Source organism: Chiloscyllium plagiosum, unplaced genomic scaffold (genome assembly GCF_037043375.1).
Source record: "Chiloscyllium plagiosum isolate Xiang-an unplaced genomic scaffold, Cpla_swu_hap1 HiC_scaffold_22, whole genome shotgun sequence".
NCBI classification, from domain to species: Eukaryota; Metazoa; Chordata; class Chondrichthyes; order Orectolobiformes; family Hemiscylliidae; genus Chiloscyllium; species Chiloscyllium plagiosum.
Genome location: NW_028270160.1, coordinates 9,553,271 through 9,574,535, shown reverse-complemented (window position 1 = coordinate 9,574,535; position 21,265 = coordinate 9,553,271). Strand labels below are relative to the sequence as shown.

Here is a 21,265-nt window from a genome sequence, read left to right as displayed (position 1 = left end):
TCACCACCAGTGTGCCTGCTGACTACATCTGCGGAAAGTGCACCCAACTCCAGCTCCTCAAAAACCACGTTAGGGAACTGGAGCTGGAGCTGGATGAACTTTGGATCATTCAGGAGGCAGAGGGAGTTATTGAGAGGAGTTACAGGGAGGTAGTCACTCCTAAGGTACAAGAAAAGGGCAAATGGGTTACAGTCAGGGGACGGAAAGGGAACCTTTTGGCTATTCCCCTCAACAATAAGTATACCGTTTTGGATACTGTTGGCGAGGGGGGTGGGGGGGGGGGGGGGGGAAGTTACTTACCAGGGGAAAGCAGTAGGGTACAGGGCTCTAGCACAGAGTCTGTCCCTGCTGTTCAGAAGGGAAAGGGGAAGAGGAGCAGAGCAGTAGTCATTGGGGACTCCATTGTTAGGGGGACAGATAGGAGGTTCTGTGGGGATGAGAGAGACTCACGGTTGGTGTGTTGCCTCCCAGGTGCCAGGGTTTGTGATGTCTCTGATTGTGTTTTTGAGATCCTTAAGGGGGAGGGGGAGCAGCCCCAAGTCATGGTCCACATAGGTACCAATGACATAGGTAGGAAGAGAGATGGGGATTTAAGACAAATTCAGGGAGCTAGGATGGAAGCTTAGAGCTAGGACGAACAGTTGTTGTCTCTGGTTTGTTGCCCGTGCCATGTGCTAGTGAGGGAAGGAATAGGGAGAGAGAGAGGAGTTGAACACGTGGCTACAGGGATTGTGCAGGAGGGAGGGTTTTGGATTCTTGGATAATTGGGGCTCTTTCTGGGGTAGGTGCGGCCTCTACAAGCAGGATGGTCTTCATCTGAACCAATATCCTGGGGGGGGGGGGGGGGGGGAATTTGCTAAGGCTATTGGGGTGGGTTTAAACTAATCCAGCAGGGGGATGGGAACCAAAAGGTATCGAAAAGGTTGAGAGTAGGCAGGTCCAAAATCAAGTTTCAGGGACGCAAGATGGCACTGGCAAGCAAGAAGTTGGTTTGAAATGTGTCTACTTCAACGCCAGGAGCATCTGGAATAAGGTGGGTAAACTTGCAGCATGGGTTGGTACCTGGGACTTCGATATTGTGACCATTTCAGAGACATGGTTAGAGCAGGGACAGGAATGGTTGTTGCAGGTTCCAGGATATAGGTGTTTCAGTAAGAATAGAGAAGATGGTAAAAGAGGGAGAGGTGTGGCATTGTTGGTCAAGGACAGTATTGCAGTTGCAGAAAGGATGTTTGGGGACTCGTCAACTGAGGTAGTGTGGGCTGAAGTTAGAAACAGGTAAGGAGAGGTCACCCTGTTGGGAGTTTTCTATAGGCCTCCGAATAGTTCCAGAGAGGTAGAGGAAAGGATAGCAAAGATGATTCTCGATAGGAGTGAGAGAGACAGGGTAGTTGTCATGGGGGACTTCAACTTTCCAAATATTGAATGGGAACACTATAGTACGAGTACTATAGATGGGTCAGTTTTTGTTCAGTGTATGCAGGAGGGCTTCCTGACACAGTATGCAGACAGGCCAAGGGGTGAAGCTACACTAGATTTGGTACTGGGTAATGAGCCCGGCCAGGTGTTAGACTTGGAAGTAGGTGAGCACTTTGGGTGATAGCGATCACAATTCTGTTATGTTTACTTTAGTGATAGAAAGAGATAGGTGTATACTACTGGGCAAGAGTTACAGCTGGGGGAAAGGCAATTACAATGCGATTTGGCAAGATTTAGGAAGCATAGGATGGGGAAGGAAACTGCAGGGGATAGGCACATTAGAAATGTGGAGCTTATTCAAGGAAAAGCTACTGTGTGTCCTAGATAAATATGTACCTGTCAGGCAGGGAGGAAGCTGTAGAGCGCGGGAGCTGTGGTTTACGAAGGAAGTGGAATTTCTGGTCAAGAGGAAGAAGCTTATGTTAGAATGAGATGTGAAGGCTCAGTTAGGGCACTTGAGGGTTACAAGGTAGCCAGGAAAGACCTAAAGAGAGAGCTCAGAAGAGCCAGGAGAAGACATGAGAAGCTGTTGTCGGATAGGATCAGGGTAAATCCTAAGGCTTTCTATAGGTATTTAAGGAATAAAAGAATGACAAGAGTCAGATTAGGGCCAATCAAGGATAGTAGTGGGAAGTTGTGTGTGGAGTCAGAGGAGATAGGGGAAGCACTAAATGAATATTTTTCAACAGTATTCACTCTAGAAAACGACAATGTTTTCAAGGAGATAACTGAGATACAGGCTACTAGGCTAGGTGGGATTGAGGTTCACAAGGAAGAGGTATTAGAAATCCTGCAGAGTGTGAAAATATATAAGTCCCCTGGACCGGATGGGATTTATCCTAGGATCCTCTGGGAAGCCAGGGAGGAGATTGCCAAATCTTTGGCATTGATCTTTAAATCGTCATTGTCTACAGGAATAGTGCCAGAAGACTGGAGGATAGCAAATGTGGTTCCCCTGTTCAAGAAGAGGAGTAGAGACAATCCTGGTAATTATAGACCAGTGAGCCTTACTTCAGTTGTTGGTAAAGTATTGGAAAAGGTTATAAGAGATAGGATTTATAATCATTTAGAAAAGAATAAATTTGATTAGAGATAGTCAGCATGGTGAAGGTTAGGTCGTGCCTCACAAACCTTACTGAGTTCTTTGAGGTGACCAAACAGGTAGATGAGAATAAACCGGTTGATGTGGTGTATATGGATTTCAGCAAAGCGTTCAATAAGGTTCCCCACAGTAGGCTATTGTACAAAATGCGGAGGAATGGGATTGTGGGAGATATAGCAGTTTGGATCAGTAATTGGCTTGCTGAAAGAAGACAGAGGGTGGTGGTTGATGGGAAATGTTCATCCTGGAGTCCAGTTACCAGTGGTGTACCACAAGGGTCGGTGTTGGGTCCACTGTTGTGCGTCATTTTTATAAACGACTTGGATGAGAGCATAGTAGGACGGTTTAGTAAATTTGCAGATGACACTAAGGTCGGTGGAGTTGTGGATAGTGACGAAGAATGTTGTAGGTTATAGAGAGACATAGATAAGCTGCAGAGCTGGGCTGAGAGGTGGCAAATGGATTTTAATGCAGACAAGTGTGAGGTGATTCACTTTGGTTGGAGTAACCGGAATGCAAAGTACTGGGCTAATGTTAAGATTCTTGGTAGTGTAGATGAGCAGAGAGATCTCGGTGTCCAGGTACACATATCCTTGAAAGTTGTCACCCAGGTTGACAGGGTTGTTAAGAAGGCATACAGTGTTTTAGCTTTTATTAATAAGGGGATTGAGTTCTGGAACCATGAGGTTATGCTACAGCTGTACAAAACTCTAGTGCGACCGCACTTGGAGTATTGTGTACAGTTCTGGTCACTGCATTATAAGAAGGATGTGGAAGTTTTGGAAAGGGTGCAGAGGAGATTTACTAAGATGTTGCCTAGTATGGAGAGAAGGTCTTACAAGGAAAGGCTGAGGGACTTGAGGCTGTTTTCGTTAGAGAGAAGAAGGTTGAGAGGTGACTTAATAGAGACATATAAGATAATCAGAGGGTTAGGTAGGGTGGACAGGGAGACCCTTTTTCCAAGAATGGTGATGGCGAGCACGAGGGGGTATAGCTTTAAATTGAGGGGTGATAGATATAGGACAGATGTCAGAGGTAGTTTCTTTACTCAGAGAGTAGTAAGGGTATGGAATGCTTTGCCTGCAACTGTAATAGATTCGCCAACTTTAAGTACATTTAAGTCGTCACTGGACAAGCATATGGATGTACATGGAATAGTGTAGGTTAGATGGGCTTCAGATTGTTGCGCCGACCTGTCATATCATTGAGGGCCTAAGGGCCTGTACTGTGCTGTAATGTTCTATGTTCTCTGAGATGCTAAACAAGACCACATCCTCCAATGATTCAGGGGTAAGTCAAAGAACTACTATTTTATGAAACATTCGTTTGCCCTCAACCAGTAGAACCAACTTGCAGACTGTTCATTCAATTCACTGAAATCTTGGTAAATGGTAAATACCTGGCACATCCACTCCAAAAATTAGATCACTCCAGCATCATTTTGTTTTTGGTTGAGGGGCAGAGCAGAATCAGGATCTTTGCCAACAAATATAACTAGTAACGGATGGCTTCAGTTACCTTGCTCTGCCAGCTTCCTGACATTTCAACAGTTGTCAAAGCTGAAACCAAGAAATTGTAGAGGTGAGAAAGTCTTGGCCAAGTTATCTATACATTCTGGTACAGCAGCCAAAATTTGAGGCTGTTTAAAAAATAGAACTTTTGAATTTTGAATTGATCGACTTATCTGGGCAAACCTTTCTGGATCAATAAAATCTCGGCAGTAAGGTAGTGAATGACCAAATAATTTGATAGTATGGCGACTGTTAAGACATTTTAAAAAATTCTTATCACTGAATTTAAAGAGACAACAGAATCTACGCTATTGTGATACCATTGACTTTTCAATGACTCAGTAATGAACAGAGAATGACAGCCAGATACTTGGAATTTAATTAGTTTACCAAGTCAACATTTACATTTACAACAGTTAGGTTTCAACAATATCAGGGTGGAACAGTAGTTGTTTTAAAAAAATACATAAAAATAAATACGAATTTTAACTTTTTGGAGGTAGCGTATTTGTCAATTATCCAGTGAATCTAAGAGCACAATGCATGCAATAATTTTTCTCGCACAAATGATCAAAGTGCTCATTTGATTAATGCATTTGAAAGCACATTTTAAATAGTATTGCTGTATGCTCTCCTATATCTCAATATGAGCCATCATATAAGATCTCTATAAAAAATAATGCATGCCTTGTAACTTTGTGCTGTATGTTGTAAGAGTAGCATTGGAAACACATGCTATTTGATTAGATTGGGTTCAATCTTGAAACAAAGCAGTTGTATTGTTCCCAAGTCCCTTGCCCTTCATTTCTCTCATCTTCTACATGAATTCCTTTGGATTTGGTGCAGATTTTCTTTACCTGCTATTCATTTTCTTAATAAATACCTTATAAAATTTGTTTTTATGTTGCAATGGAATTGGTAGATTCTGACCCCATCGGAGTACAGAACCAGAGTTTTATTGCACAGGGAGCCTATTCAACCCCAATGTCTCTGGCAATTCTTGGTTTAAACATCCAAACTAATCATATTGTCCTGTGCTCCCCCAAAAGCCCTGCATCTTCCTTAACTTCAAATATTAATTGCACTTTATCCTTAAAAGAGATCCACAATGATCTCTTCCTCAACAACTCCCTAAAGTATTCCAAACTTGGTGTATTGCAATTTATTTTACTATCTCGCTTCACTTTTGGTAATAATTCTAAATTGTTAAGCCCTAATCAGCAGCTTTCCAACCAAGGAAAATAGGATGGATTGGAAAGTGTGCCCATTAGCCTTTGTGGTTTTGTGGAAATGCCCACAGTATCTCCTCCTAATTACATAATTAATCTGGTCAATAGGCATTATGGTCCCTATGGGTCTAATGTTCTCTTGATAATGCCCTGGGCATTGAGATTATGTCTCACACCCATATACTAGCCAATGAAAATCATATGGTGTTCTTTTCCATATGACAAGCAGAATTTTAAATCCAAGCACATTGATTATTTAGAAAGCATTAAACCAAGCTTTAAATACTACTCACAATATATTAAAACTATTGCACATAATGCAAAAACCATGGATGATTTACTTGTTATTTAAAACAATCTTCCACATTGCACACCTGTTGCACATCACTGTGCTAAAAGCACAAAAATGTACAAGTCTTAACACTTTTCTTGCTGGTTTTTCTGACCTTGATAGGCTGACATTTCTTAGAAGGAAACACACTAACATTTACAAGCAATTGCCAAACTGAAGAAATCTTTACTTGGCAATTAGTCTCTAAGTGACCGCATGATGTTCCATTTACATCACTTTCCCAGGTTAGCAGTCTTAAAAGGAAACCTGATCAAGACTCAAGATTACCCATCAGCAAAACCTGAGGATGAGCAAGAACTGATTCAACAACAAAATCCAAAATATAATGAATATCTGCAACATTTCCCAAGTTCAATTCAGATCACTGATCCTCTCCTCCTCAAAATGGTAAATATTAATAAAGTCAAAAGTAACCTTTCATACACTTCGCTTTCAGGGACCAAAGCAGTTTAAAACAAGCACAAACTATTTCTAAAATGATTATTGTGCGTACATATAACAAATAACTTGCCCACAAAACTGTAACCACAGCTAACCTTCATCATGCTTAGTGTAATTGTTCACGCCTTAGTCATGGTCAGTGAAGGAAACAAATACACGACTGGGCTTCTAATCGAGGATTGCAGTTGGCAAAACTGTACATGAATATATTTCTCTTCATCTTAAATTTTCCCTCTGGCTTTAGTAGGATGGAAAACTCGGTACTCTTTTCACTTCCTTCTATAAAAATCTTCTCAAAGGCAGTAGATTTGATCTAAATGTTCAGTCAACTGCTCTAATATCCCCTTCCTGGCATCAGTTTCATTAGTCATTCTGTACAGCATCTTTACGTTAAGCTGTTAAATAAATGGGTGATTGGATAGTTCCCAGAAGTTGTACTATCCACTCCGTTTGCACCGTTTTACCAATCATAGCTGTGAATCCTGATATTAAACACAGGTCTCAAAGATAGCACAAAATCTACATTAAAACTGTGAGCGGAGGTTCATTAACCCAATTAATATATATATGGGAATATAAATTTTACTTCAATTTCACATACAATTGGTGTGGTAGGAACACATCAGGAATTGGAGTGTGGACTGCGGAGAGAGGTACGGTCAATTTGCAATCTGCATGAATTGGGTGCATTGATTTATTCATAAGTCCCTAGAAGATGATCCCACCACTTGGTTGTCAGTTGTAAAAAGTACCCAATTGTGACATAAGCCAAAGTTTGTAAAAATAGCTGTCTGGTTACCAGAGGAGATTTTCATGGATAAGCTTACACTCAGTACACAAGAATCAAAGTTGAATAAAAGATGAATAACTTCTAAATATTTCTTTAAAAGGCTTTGCTTCTTCCTACCCACTTTCCCAAACTTTCCTGATATGCATTCTGAGAAGGGCCATTTTAAAGTTTAGAATCTTTCAACATGAGATGTAGGATATTATTTTATGAATGATTTCCAATTCTCTAGGTAAATTTAATTCCCTTCTTTGGGTTTATGATACAAAAGGGGAAACTTCCATTGCTTCACTTTGAAGGTTATGGTATTAACTTACAACAGGATGCCATCACATCGCTTGTTGTAACCTGAAGTTGCAGGCACTGTAATTTTTAAGTGGGGCATTTCTGTAATCCATATACCAGTGGCCTGGGAGTTATATTTCCTTTGGCAAAAAAAAAAGGTTCTCTCCTCAACAACAATCAAGTTGCATTCTTAGAAAACGCACATCTCAAAGTCATACGCTCCTCTGTTTTTCATTAAAAGAATTTCATTCTTTCTTCAAACGACTGATTTTGTAAAGATAGAAGCAATTCCTCCTTTCTACTCAGTTCTCTTCCTTACAATCTGGAGGCTCTCACAACTAAAATTTGCAATGAATTATTTCAGCAAACGTCAGATCTTGAGCCACAATCTCCCTATCGGGCCAGAATGCAGCTGTAAAAGACTAACCCTAACCTGTACTCTTCATGCACAGTTACGTATTAGTTGAGAAGGTTGGTAAGAACATACAGGCAGTGTCAAATGTTATTTTTAGTTTCCTGCCCGTAAGCCTATTTAAATCATTGTCCAGCTGAGAGCAAAACTAGCCTTCCTACCGCCTCTCCTAAATTGTTTCAGTTACTGTCTGTTTCTGTGCTGTATAACTATGACTCATGTCTTTGATTTTTCCATTTCTTTTCATTGCCTTACCAGATGCTGATCCGGTATGACACGGTGACATTCAGCTAAGTGGAAAATTAGTTAAATATTCAAGAACAGAATAAACAAACTATAAATATTTTTATTTTGAATTCAGTCTTGACATCACCTCAAGTTCAACTAAACATTCACCTCAGTGAATCCTTATTGTGAATTAGCAGCATTTTATTCCCTTCGCATTGGGGTAAATCACCATGAAGAGCCTTGACTTTAAATAATATCTTTCTGAATTGCATTGAAAGCTTCTTAAAGGTTTGCTACTGTGAAGCAACCCATCTCGTGAAATTGATTAGATTAGATTAGGTTAGATTACTGATTCTTTGTTGGAAGTACAGAGTACATGTGGTCAGATAATTAGCAAAAATCCGAATTTAGAAAAATGAGAAAATGTTAGAAGGGCAAAGAAAGTCATCAGCAGCTGAAAGATAAGTCACATGTTTTAGGCGTAGCCTATTGTCAGAAATCTCAGAGTTTGACTAGAGGGACTCAGCCATTCGAATTCCCGTAAACTATTACCCCAGAAACATCAATTTACCATTCCTTTCTAGGGAATGGTTTGATCTGCTTTGCATTTCTGCATGAGTCAATACACTTTGTTCACCTTTAAATCGTTACATTGGTTAGTGGTCTTCTGTTATCTCATCCAAGTCTATCTGTAAATCTTGGAGTAAATACAGGCTGGGAATTCAGTCATGACCCAATATCTATTTTCCACTCATGATCACTGGCTAAATTTCTCCCCCCTCAACCAGCTAAACTCTTTTCCCAGCCCAGGGAACTAAGACCAACTCTTTGTAGCCACCATCACATTGGCATAAATCAACTAACCAAGGCAGGCATCCCGTGCTCAACATTTGTGAAACGTAGCTGCATTTGCACATTAATTAATTACCCAGTAAACTCCCAACGTCTTGCAATCGGTAGTAGAAGGAAGTTTTTTTTATACAGCCAATGTCAAGGCGACCAGCTACAATGTCTGTGTGTGTGTACTTTTCAGAGACCGATCTTTTTATACTTTTTTTTATTTTTTGGACTATCTTCTTATTTCTACTCTGTGTCTATGTGGGGTGTGCTATTTCTTCCTACATTTAGTAATGAATAAATTTACTCTTACACTTTGTTAATTCAGAAAAGCCTTCGGTCTTGGAGAAAGATATCCAAAAGGGAAGGGATCCTTTATAAATTAACCTTGCCACCCACCAATGGGGCAGGTGAATAATCAAGAGGATCCAATTCATCCCTCCTTACCATGGGATTTAGTGATGTGAAACATCCCACCTGAAAGTGGAACAAACTGGGGAATCTTGCCTGGATACGACATTACAATGTTTGTTGGTAACTCACAGTCAAATCCTTTTCACCTCTCCATCTCTCTTTCCTCTGTTCTCTACATAATGTGCCTCTAATTCACGGATTTTCAGTCCCATCAGTTTATTTCCCAATCTTTAAATCTCGTAGGTTAAAGGGATATGCAGTTTGTACATTTGTTCAGTGATGAATCTACAACCATTGCTGTGTTAGCAAGTTTTGAGATTTGCAGCTCAGTTTGAGGTTCTGGATGTAGATTTGCTCGCTGAGCTGGAAGGTTCATTTTCAGGTGTTTCGTCACCTTACTAATAACATCATCAGTGAGCCTCCAGATGAAACACTGGTGGCATGGCTTGCTTTCTACTTATGTATTTGGGCTTCAGTAGGTTGGTGATGTCATTTCCTGTGGTGACATCATTTCTGGTTCTTTTTCTCAGGGGGTGGTAAATGGGATCCAAGTCAATGGGTTTGTTGATAAGAGTTCCAGTGGGAATGCCATGCTTCTAGGAATTCTTGTTTGTGTCTCTGTTTAGCTTGTCCTAGGATGGATGTGTTGTCCCAGTCGAAGTGGTGTCCTTCCTCATCCGTATGTAAGTGTAGTAGTGAGAGAGGGTCATGTCATTTTGTGGCTAGTTGATGTTCATGTATCCTGGTGGCTAGTTTTCTGCCGGTTTGTCCAATGTAGTTTTTGTTACAGTTCTTGCAAGGTATTTTGGAAATGGTTTAAGCAGGAAAAAGGAAGGAAACACACTCAATACACAAGAAAGGAAAGCACTTGAAAGACTAAAAAAAAAAAATTGTTATGCTACCTGCAGACAAAGGATGCTTGACAGTCATTTTAAGTCAAAGAGATTACATTGAGAAAGTGAACACACTACTTGCAGATACCAACAAGTAGTGATAGACCTGACCCCACAACTAGAGAACTGAATCACAGCTCTACTCAAAAAAAACGAAGAAATCTGGAGAAATAAAAAAGACTGACTTCCAAAAAATGAAACCAGATGGATCCCACACACCACGCTTCTACAGATTATCCGAAATTCACGAACCAGGAGTCCCCCTCAAACCCATAGTCTGGCTACCTGATACACCAACCTACAGGTTGGCCAAGGAGCGACACCAAAGACTAAAACACTTATAGAAGACTCGGGCCACTCCATCCACTCCACCCAAGAATTCCTGAAGACCAAAGACGACAAGATAGAAGATGATGAAATAATGGTCTCCTTTGACGTAACAGCCCTGTTCACATCCATCAAAATCAACCTGTCCAAGGAAACACTGACTACATTATTAGAAGAATCAAAGAAACATGCACGAAACACCACCAACTTCATCAGCAAGGACAATGTCGTCAAGCTAATGGACCTATGCCTTACCACCCACTAGAGACAAACCAAAGGAACACCAATATCAGGATTCTTAGCAGAGGCAGTAATGCAGAGACTTGAGCAAACAGCTCTGCCAACCTTCCAACCCAAATTTTGGGTCTGCTACGTGGATGACACCTTTGTCATCACTAAACAAAACAAATTAGAGGAAACCTTCAAGACCATCGATAACACCTTTACTGGCATAAAATTCACTAAAGATGAGGAAAACAACAATAAACTGCCATTCCTAGATGTCGCAGTAGAGCGAAAAGTCAATGGGGAATTTCAAACCAGCGTCTACAGGAAAACAATACATACTGAACTACAGAAGCAATCATCCCAACATCCACAAACGAAGCTGCATTAGAACATTATTTCAATAAGCCACCACACTGCAGCACAGAGGAACCACTCCCTGAGAAAAAGAACAGGAAATGATGTCACCACAGGAAATGACATCACCAACCCAAGGAAACAAACAGAAAGCGGGCCATACCACAAGTGTTTCATCCGGAGGCTCACTGATGATGTTATCTAGTATGGTGATGAAACATCTGAAAATGAACCTTCCAGCTCAGCCAGCAAACCTACATCCAGAACGTTTGCTGTGTCATTATTGATCACACATCCAGAAACTCTGTGGGCAAAACTCTCTAAAACCTACAGGCTCAGGAACAATGCCTTTGAATACCATAGTTAATCACTAATTCAATGCTTGGTAGGGAGAGAGGGGAGGAGAAAGAATAGAGTAAAGGCTGGTTAATTGGGTGGTAGGTGCAGCATAAATATCAGCAGTGTTGAAAAATCACAATCCTATCTATGCATAATATATCAGGTCAAAAATTATTTAAAGTAACAAACGTTTTCAATTTTACTTCAATGCAAAAGTCCATTCTTCCATACAATTTCTCCTTCTTCCCCTGAAGGCAGCAATTGTTGCAGGGTAATAGTTCCATGAAAGCTACTAATTCTTGGATTATTATTCGTTGCTAAACTGGTGGTTGGATGCCTGTACCAACAGTACAACTTGGCGCTGAGATGGCATTGCCTGAAGTGGGTGCAACTGTGGACAAATAAACATAAAAGATGTGGAAACTCAGTGTCTGCAGTAATGTATAGTAATGGCATGAGGCAGGGAATTTATGCCACAAAATGTGTAGAGGTTGAGAGGGCACTAAGAACAAAATCGCAGGCCAGGCATTTCTGAGACTGTGCTTCAGAGAGAGAGGTTTGAAATAGATAACAGTGCAGTGATACAGAAAAGAATAAGAACGTCCTGTATAAGAATGTCGACAGTCACTCATATACAGCAATGATATTCATTTGCAACTAATGGATACTTTGCCTTGGCTATTGCCTAGAGGATAGTTCTGGGGAAAGTAAGTAACTATTGCAAAGCTATGGTGAGAGCCTAGATCAATGCTTCTGAAGCAGCAGAGACATCTTAAATATTAATCACTCGACAATATACATCTGAACTAATCACAATAAAAATATTTACCTGAAGAACTTCAGAGGTAATAGAATCCATAAGAACAGCACTCAATCTGCAGTGATTTGGGCTGGAACATGCTTTCTGAATATTAAATAGGGTGACACATGGAGGGGCAAGATTTCCTGTTGCTTTGATAGTGACATTGTAATCGTAACACTTAGGTTTCCTATATACACAATTTCTACTGAAATTTCAGAATACAACGATCATTTCACTAGGAATGTTTGCTAATCCAGTAGAACCCGAAGAAACCTGTCCCCCTTTTTGACCCGGAGAGGTGCCTTAGAAGACAAAGCTGCATGGAAGACGCTCATTGTTGACTCATGAATTCTAAAAAGCATTGCTCAAATGGAGCATCAATGCTATGTGAAACCTGAGAGGTGTTATACTCCTGAAACATACGCCAGAATGTGTTACAGAATGGGGTGTTTATAATATTGCAGCACACCCAGGATAAAATGAGGGGAGATCAGGTTAGGCTGACACAAAGAGAGACCTTCATTAAAATAAAAACACATTTTGTTGTATGATCCTTTGGGTAAATTGCATAAAATGCTGAAATCACCTAATTCAAATTCAGTGTAGTTTGTTCCTCTTAAGTAAAACGAATAGATGGAAAAACATGCAAAAGTTAAATTCTTAATTCAAAGTACCAAACAAGAAAAACTGTGGCTTGGGCCATGCTGTCACTGTTGTAGTTTTGTTTCATGATTACAAACCCTGCCAATCTCCTAAGATTGCAGCTTCTATTGGCTGGGCTCGAGTGTCAGGAATGATTTGTAACCAGTGAGTGATTTGTCTTGCAGCCCATCAGCGTGGTTTTAACCTTGCTGGAGATGTCAGATCTTTAGCTGAGGTGCATTTACGTTCTCTTCAGGGCTTTTCTCACTGTCTCTGGAAGGCTTCCTCTTTTTGCCACCTGCACAGATTCACAAGAACAAAAAATGTAAATTTTGGAAAATGTGCGTTCATGCAAATCCTGAAGCAAGGCAGTATAGTGACTAGTAATTCAGAGGTCTGGACTAATAATCCAGAGATTAGAAGTTAAAATGCCACCATGAGTTGGGAATTTAATTGCAATTAATTCAATACAATTGGAATAAAAAGCTGGAATCTGTAATGATGTCCATGAAATTATGTTGAATCCGCTTGGTTCAGAATTAATTCAAGGAAAGAAACCTGATATTTCTCTTTGGTCTGGTCTACATATGATCCCAGACACACTGCCATACATTTGGCTGTTTGCTGAAAATGGTATGACTGTATTTATGAATAATACCAACACTGCAGTCCACAAGTGCAACATGTGAGAGAGTTGTACCTGGCTAATATAAGAAATTCCAACCATCTTCATTTGATGCTGCAAGGTGTTACACTTATTTTCACAGTCCCTAAATGACTACATTAGTAACTGCTGAGTGGGAATGGTCCCTTCTCTCAATTTTTGAAGTGTTCACTGACTCATCATTTTATGAACAGGAATTCTATGCAGCTAACAGCCTGGAGTGGCAGTATGGCCGAGTGGAGTAAAACTAGTTTGGAACCCGATTGGGCTCCCTGCTTTCAGACACGGGCACTTGGCGCAGCACAGCTGTGTAGGGTCATTGTGGCCATTCAGTGCAGGGGACAAGCATTCCAAATTCATAAACCACACAGCCTGCCAGAGCTCAAGACCATTCAGCATCACATCTCAAAGCCAACTGGGAATGGGTAAACAAATGCTGACCTTGCCAGTGACACTCACAATGAAATAGAGACCAAGAGTGCTCATTTACTACAGCTTACATCTCTCTGTGAATTGAAGGACTGAGGGTATCAGCTCCTAAACTAGAATTGAAACCAGGGGATCAAAGCATTCAGAAAGGATTCATGAGAATACTTCCACGATGAGGAACTTTAGTTATGTAAATAGTTGGGAGAAGATGGCTCTGTTCTCCTTGGAGAAGGTTAAGAGGAGATTTTATTTAGGTGTTCAAAATCATGACAGGACTGGTAAGAGCAGGGAGTGAGGAAGATTTCCTTTGATAATGGGGTAAGAAGCAGAGGACACCATGTCAAGGTGGCTGGCAAAGGAAATGATGGATAAGGGCATGGGGAAAATGATATGTAGCAAGCACAAATTGATATGTAGCAAGCACAAATTGATCTCGTTGAACTGAAAGAGAATGTGGTGGGGGCAGATTCAATAGAGGCCTTCAAAACAAAGTAATTATCTAAAGGAGATTCTAGGGCTATGGGGAAAAGATGGGTGGAAGTAGAACTAGGCAAGTAATTCTCGCAGAGTTAGCAAAGTCACAATGGGCAAGTGGCCTCAACCTGTACTGCAACCATCTTACGATACTTTGAAATGCTACTCTAGTACTGATGCAATGCTCCCTTTTTGGAGATGTTTGTGTGTCAGTTCCTGCCTGCCTATTCCCAGAGATTCACATGGAGACAAAACACCCCTTACATACCTCAAAAAAAGCAAGGAATTCTTCCAGATTCCTAATCAAGCATAATTTGTCAGTTCATATCACCATTAAACATTAACTGGCTGTCCAAATAATGATTACATATGGTGCATTGCAGTCACAGAACAGCTGCCCTCTCTGGCTACATAACAGCAGCCACTGTATTCCAGAAGTATTTGGCTGTGTAGGAATATAGGAGTTGCTAGAGAAATAAAGACCAAGGTTCATCTAGCATCTCTTCTACTGACCTGGTAGGTGCAAATTGTGATAATGGAGTTGTTGACTAATCCTGGCAATCAATCTCCATTATTTCATCTAGAACAACCCTGACATGAGGCAGGATAAACCCTGGCAGTGGAAAGCTATGGGAACACCACCTGTTCCTTTTAAGCATTTCTACACTAACCACTTTTCATGGCTCAAATTACGTGTGTCCCAAATTGTGAGCTTGACGTTTTCACAGGCAAAGGAAAACTTCATGAATACAAATTTCATAACAAACTAATTTAACTGACTGATTTAAAGCATAGAAGCACATTTGATATCATGAGTGGAGTTTGAGACAAATAAATAATCAGAGTGAGAGATCAAAAGTAAAGACTTCCAGGTCTCCTTTTCAATTTGAGATGGCTCTGTACCTTTACTTACAGGGGACAAACATCAGGGGACTTAGTTTAGCATTTTTACTCTTTTGTGGGACAGGGAATATCTTTCTGCTCTGTACATATTTATCAAACTTGCCAAACAATTGCTGCCATTATAAAGGCAGACACTACTAGTTATGTCATTTGAAGAAGTGGTGCAGAGGGTGATAACTTCACAGTGTGACAAATATTAACTTATGGTGTTGAAAATGGGAGTTCATTTCCTGCAAATGTCTTGAATTTAGAGGATACGTGTAGATAATCTGGATCCTGCTTTATATCAGTCTGCTTGTAGTTTCAGGCAGCTGCATATTTTTTTTAAGGAAAATCTCTTCAGTGAGGTATTAAGTGCTGCATTGTTAGGCACAGTGACCTTTGGACAAATTATTAAGTTAAATTCTGGCATGGCCAAGAGGATCTAGAAGAACCCATAACACTTTCCTTGGAGTGTCCTGGCCAGCACTCATCACTCAACTAATGCCACTAAAAACAGATGAGCTGATCTTTATTTTCACTCCTTTTTGTGTCACTTTAGTATTTGCAAATTGACTGCCATTTATCCACACACTTCAAGACATAATTCATTGGCTCACAAGGTACTTGGTAAAAAATCTGACATGAGGGATCAAATTCCATCCTTGTTCGTGAAGCTTTCGCAGCACAGTGGTAGTGTCCATTCCTCAGAGCCAGGTGGACTCTGCTCAAGTCTCACCTGCTCCATAGGTGTGCAGTAACATCACTGAACAAGTTGGTTTGAAGATTTCTATCCTATGAAAGAAAACTGTGTTGAATAATTGCGCTTTCTTTTCACTGATTTGTTTTGTATATTTTTGTGGTGCTCTTCTCCAGCTCACACTGGTAACAAGTCGTTTATGAAATGCCTTGAAGGCTGCTAAGGGGCTTGCTACAGAAGCCTAGTGTGATCACAAATAGCCGAGTGCTAGGAAAACTATCTACAGCGCAATGCACTCATCAAGAAATATAACTTGAGCATTAACCAGAGGGAAATAAATTTTAAGAGCAAATTAAATGCATATTTATCCTATACGTGAGTTCATCATTCTGTTGGGGAAGACGAAAAAGGTGCAAAAACAAAGCAGACGGGGAATAATCTACATCTATACAAAGTTTGAGGGTTACCTGCTTTGCAGCCTGTACAAATCAGGAAAGTAAGGCCAATGAAAGTATGGGGGAAAAGTACTTATAAAAATATTTACTACAATTCTTTTAAAATGCAAATTCCTTGCCCCAATGGGAACCCTCCAATTTTAAATCTTTCTTCTCCTTCAGCTGTTCCACTGTCAGCACTAAATGAGAACAGCTACTAAGCCCAGAGCAGCTTCATTCATTCATTTTAATAGGTTCAAAACTTCAGACTCCCCTGGGAGCTGATCATTGCAATCTCTGCTGTTACTCAGTTTTCCCAGGGCCAGGGAGCCCTGGATTGGTCCATAGAGTGGTCTCTAATTGTGGCCCCCTACTGTGCACATGTAGGACGCAACAATGTCATGGGAGTGAACCAAAGTCAAGCAGCTTTGAAATGACAAAGTCACGGTGGGAACTTTTTAAAAAAAATTATAGGAGTACTTTGAACAGAAAAATACTCTCCCTGGATCTTCCTTTTGCTCTGTTCTAGTTTTCAAACAAGATTTCGTGCCCCAGGGCAAATGAAAGACATGGGTGGTCTCTTGACTCCCAACATCAGTAATCTATCAAATTAGATTAACCCCTTTTCAGCCTACCTAATAAGGGTATGATTGGCCACACATGGCGTAATACTACTGGAGGCAACAGTCACACAGTATCAAATCTAGTTACCATTATACCACTGCTGATAAATTTCACTCACATTTGTTCTGGTCTTAAGGTTGACCTGCAGTAAAATTGTAATTGGTTGTTATTTTACCTCAGCTTTAATAAAATCCCCCACTAATAGGACAGTCTAGGCAGCTCACCAGTACATATCTGGCGTTTACAATAGTGATCTGACTCACGCCATCAGTGGAAAATGCTGAGTTTATAGTACATCAGCCTCTCCACCTTGTCATTGTGTCTATTTGCTGGATGGTGCACAAACAACAATTTAGGAGAAGAAAGGAGGAGGAGCTGGAAAAGAAAATAAATAGCGGGCAGGAAGCAGCTTACAAAAAGTTAAATAAAAAAGCTTCCATCATCTGGAAGCTGTCTGAGAACACCACAAGCATTCAAATCAAACTTGTGCAAAAGAATTTACTGAATCATCTTCATATTTTGGTTGAAGATAAGCATAGGAGACACCTGTGGTAATCTACAGCAGTTTGAGAGGTGTCAAGCTGATTGACAATGAACACAAATAGTTAACATCAGCTTAACAGTAGGTGACTGCACCTTGGAAATTTAATTTGTCTCAAGTGTCACAAGAATGATAAAATATAAGCTATCAATTTTTAACTTCCATTGTCTGATTTTATTACCTGAGACTTCCACAGACTGAAATGTTTTCAAAAGGAAGAGACATTGACTTATAAATGTAATTACCTGACCACTGGTTGAGCCAAAGTTAAAGAAAAATCAATAAACAAAAACCAGTCTAAACTGAAATTAATATTTCTATCATAAGAGAAACCAGCCAGATGCGAAGAAATCAGTTTCTTCTGTTTACATCTAGGTGAGAGGTTTGCATGTCGGAGATTAAAAACAAAATCTCTTACAATTATCCAGTTAAGAGACAACAAATCCAGACACACAAAGACAGAAATGTACTGCATTTCAAGTAATGATGTTCTCAGAGGGTAACAACATTCTCAGAGCAGATGTGATAGATTTGTTATTGGATTGTCTCTCTCTGCTCTCTTAAGAAAAATAAATCCTGAGACAAAATGAATTAGAAAACATTTGAACACAGAACTCAAAGGACATCTGCAATATCCATGGCTGCCATTGTTCCATGACATCCCTAACCAACTCAGCACCTCAAGAGCGTCTTAAAAGATTTTAGATTGCATGTTTTTTATCTTCCTTTTGGTACTTGACACCATCTCATTTTTAACTTTCCACCCGAGTTTGTCCGTGTGCTTGACAGCATATCTTTAATTTTTTTTTGAGGGTTAGCAAGTACCTGCTCCTTTTACACAAGCAAACCTTGTAATTAGCTCTTTTTTGTTTCTGGTAAACCAACTAACTAAATTCTTGTTGGAGAGCTATAGCTGCATGCTAAAAAGAATGTAAAATCTTTGTTGTAGCCAACCAAGGAGACCAAAAAAGAGGGGAGCCAACTAATGCGTCCTCAGGTAAATACAATACATGTGATACAAAAAGCAGCCAATAGCCAGTAGCAACAGGGCTGCAATTAATTTAAGTGAAATGATTGGGAAAAGTAAGCCAAATTTTAGAAATAAGTTACCCACTGACAACACTATCACAAATTGTATATTTTGCAAATAAATTTATTTTAGAAACTGTAAAATGAGTTCTTTTTCTTAATTTATGAATTCCTGAAAATAGACTCAGTGAGAGTTTGAATATTTTCAAGAAAACTGAATAAGTCACAAACCTGTAACTATCATCTCAAATAAACGATAGCGTTTAATCCACGGGTGTAGATTCAAAACTTCAAATTCTTTGAGCCTGACCTTAGACCAAAGGGATTATAGAGACTAACCCAAATGTTGTTCTCTGCTTAGCGTACTTGATAAGTTTTCATAAGAAGAACACTTTTAACTCAAGTCTGGATAAATCTATTTGGCCAGGCCATACAAACTTCAGAGGATATGGAGATGTCTAGGCCTGGGATTTAGAGTAGTCATGCGATGATTTATTTTGGGGAACTAAGCCTGTGATTAGTCCAGAGAACATAAAGCCAAGCCAGGTCTTGATAAGCAATGGCCTGAAAAGCAGCCAAACCTGACCCCTGGAAATAAGGCTACTTGGGGACGACTGGGGAAAAGACCTTGATTGACAGCTAGAGAAAATTTATACAAAACATTTAAATCTGAAAGCACAGGGTTGCAGATAGATAAGTTGAACCAGTTTCAGAGCTGCTGTGCTATTAAAATTGTTGGCATAAATGGGCTTAAAAAAGCAATTGATAATGCATTGGGAAACAGTCGGGCCAAGTTAAGGAATATGATGCAGTTTGATGTTCTGTTCCCATTTTTAAAAATATTCATTTCCTCTGGCCCCAGCCCAGCACAGAATTATGCACTACAGTAATGATATTTGTATTGCATTTCACAATAGTAGGATTTTTAGAAAATATATAACATTAACAGTTGCACTAACTTAGTTTCCTCAGGAGCTTTTTGCCAAGTGTCTCTTCTGAACTGCTAAGTGAAGGGCTTTTCTTCCGTTCTGGATTGTTAACCTCAGGTTCAACATTGACGCTGGTGTTTTCATCATCTGAAAATAGATAGAAATTATCTTAAAGAAACACAGGTTAAAGGGGTAAAGATTTCTGAGGCATTATTTAAAATCTTTAACTCATTAAAGAAAAATGCTTTTGCTTTCTTGACAGCTCTTTTTTAAGGGAAGTTCCGCAGAATCTTCCTTTCATTTCACCATTCTTTAATTTGTTTCTAACGTAAACTGCACCCTTGCACAGAAGGCAGACAAAGAATTGTTCAAGACTCTGCTGGCAATGGTGTTCCTGAACTTATGGTTGATGGATTCAAAAGGATGTCACAGGATAACTCCAGCAATCTTCTTAAATTCGGAACTCCCACCTCCACACTACTTTCTCCACTCGGTTTCTGTTTGTGCCAGCACACTCTATAGGATGCTGGCTGTTCCACCACTGAGAGCCTCGGAAGTTGACTAGCATTGGAGATTCCTTGAATAATTCCACACCCCTACAGCCTAATTCTAATTCCCTGGAGTCCATTATCATGCTGTCATTGTTCTACCAATGTCTAAATGAGAGCAGCACAAATTAGAGATTAAACCCCAAGCACTTTGATAAATGGTGTACACGAGCGGGAGATGTCACTGTTGGACTGGGATGGACAAAGTCAGAAGTCTCTCAACACCAGGTTATAGTGCAACAGATTTATTTAAAATCACAACCTTTCGGAGCACTTCACCTAGCGAAGGAGCAGCGCTCTGAAAGCTTGATGATTTTAAATAAACCTGTTGGATTATAACTTGGTGTTGAGAGATTTCTGAATAAATGGCACATGACAGTTATATATCCCAAATTTAGCAATTTAGTTTCTCATTGAGATGAAAACCTCTTTTCTTCTGGGATTATGACTCCTACATTTGGCTTAGGTAGATTGGGCATCCATCTGAGTAATGATTATTGTCATGTAACTAGCTATGCTGCCAATCTTCCGAAGGTGGGTTGGAAACAGACAACGTGATGCGCCCATTCCTTGGCTCTCCCCATGCCCTCTTACTGTCCGCCTTTTCAATACTTTGCAATTGTTGAGATTGAGTCCTTGACGAGAAAATAATAAAATCGAACCGGATGACTGACAAATCACAATCCTAGAATTACTAGGAAACACAGTGTTGAAGAGACTGAGGATCCATAGAGCTTTAAGAGACCCAATAGGCATATTCAGCTAATCACTGTCCTGCAAAATCCAATCCCTTATTTCGCCTGTGCCCTTGGGAGCATATTGCTGAGCTTAGCATTTTGTCCCTCAAATTGGTTTGAAGGTTTATATTTTGTTTGTATTTCTTGAACAGATATTTATTGTTTTTAAAACAAAATACTTACGCTGTTTAGTCTTGAATCCAGTCATATCGGAGTCATTTACTGCATCTATTCCCAAGAAAAACACATCACTTGGGCTTCTCAGTCCATCTGACCTGCTGCCTACAAGTGAGACAAAGTTGAACAACTGAAAAATACTTCACTTCAGTATTTGCTTTGAACAGGCAAGAATACACAAAAGAAAATTCACAATTTTTACAGCATCAAGCACAAAAAACATATTCTAACAAAATTGGACTCCATTGCAAGACTACTGAATTTAAAAGCAATTAAGACATAAAAACAACTTACCATTCACCCTGAACACAAAGAGTTAACTGCGCAAATACCAGTGAAAAATGGGTGCATTGTATGCTGTAAGATTACATTTCAGTTAATGTTTTTTTCCATTAAGAACTCCCAATACAACAAACTGGTGGTGACCTAGGAAAA

At 39.9% G+C, this 21,265-nt stretch overlaps 1 protein-coding gene across 2 annotated transcripts in view; it reads right to left on the bottom strand.

The window, feature by feature from the left end:
- Window positions 1-4,448: 4,448 nt before the first annotated feature.
- The window catches only part of LOC122561329 (metal transporter CNNM4), a 111,623-nt gene continuing 94,806 nt past the window's right edge, over window positions 4,449-21,265 (bottom strand). For both annotated transcript variants that reach the window (XM_043713034.2, XM_043713035.2), the window contains 3 exons: window positions 20,837-20,935; window positions 19,399-19,515; window positions 4,449-12,960 (listed from right to left, as the gene is read on the bottom strand). In XM_043713034.2, coding sequence (XP_043568969.2) covers window positions 12,881-12,960; window positions 19,399-19,515; window positions 20,837-20,935 — 296 coding nt within the window. In that variant the 3' untranslated portion in view covers window positions 4,449-12,880. The remainder of the gene's footprint in view (window positions 12,961-19,398; window positions 19,516-20,836; window positions 20,936-21,265) is intronic.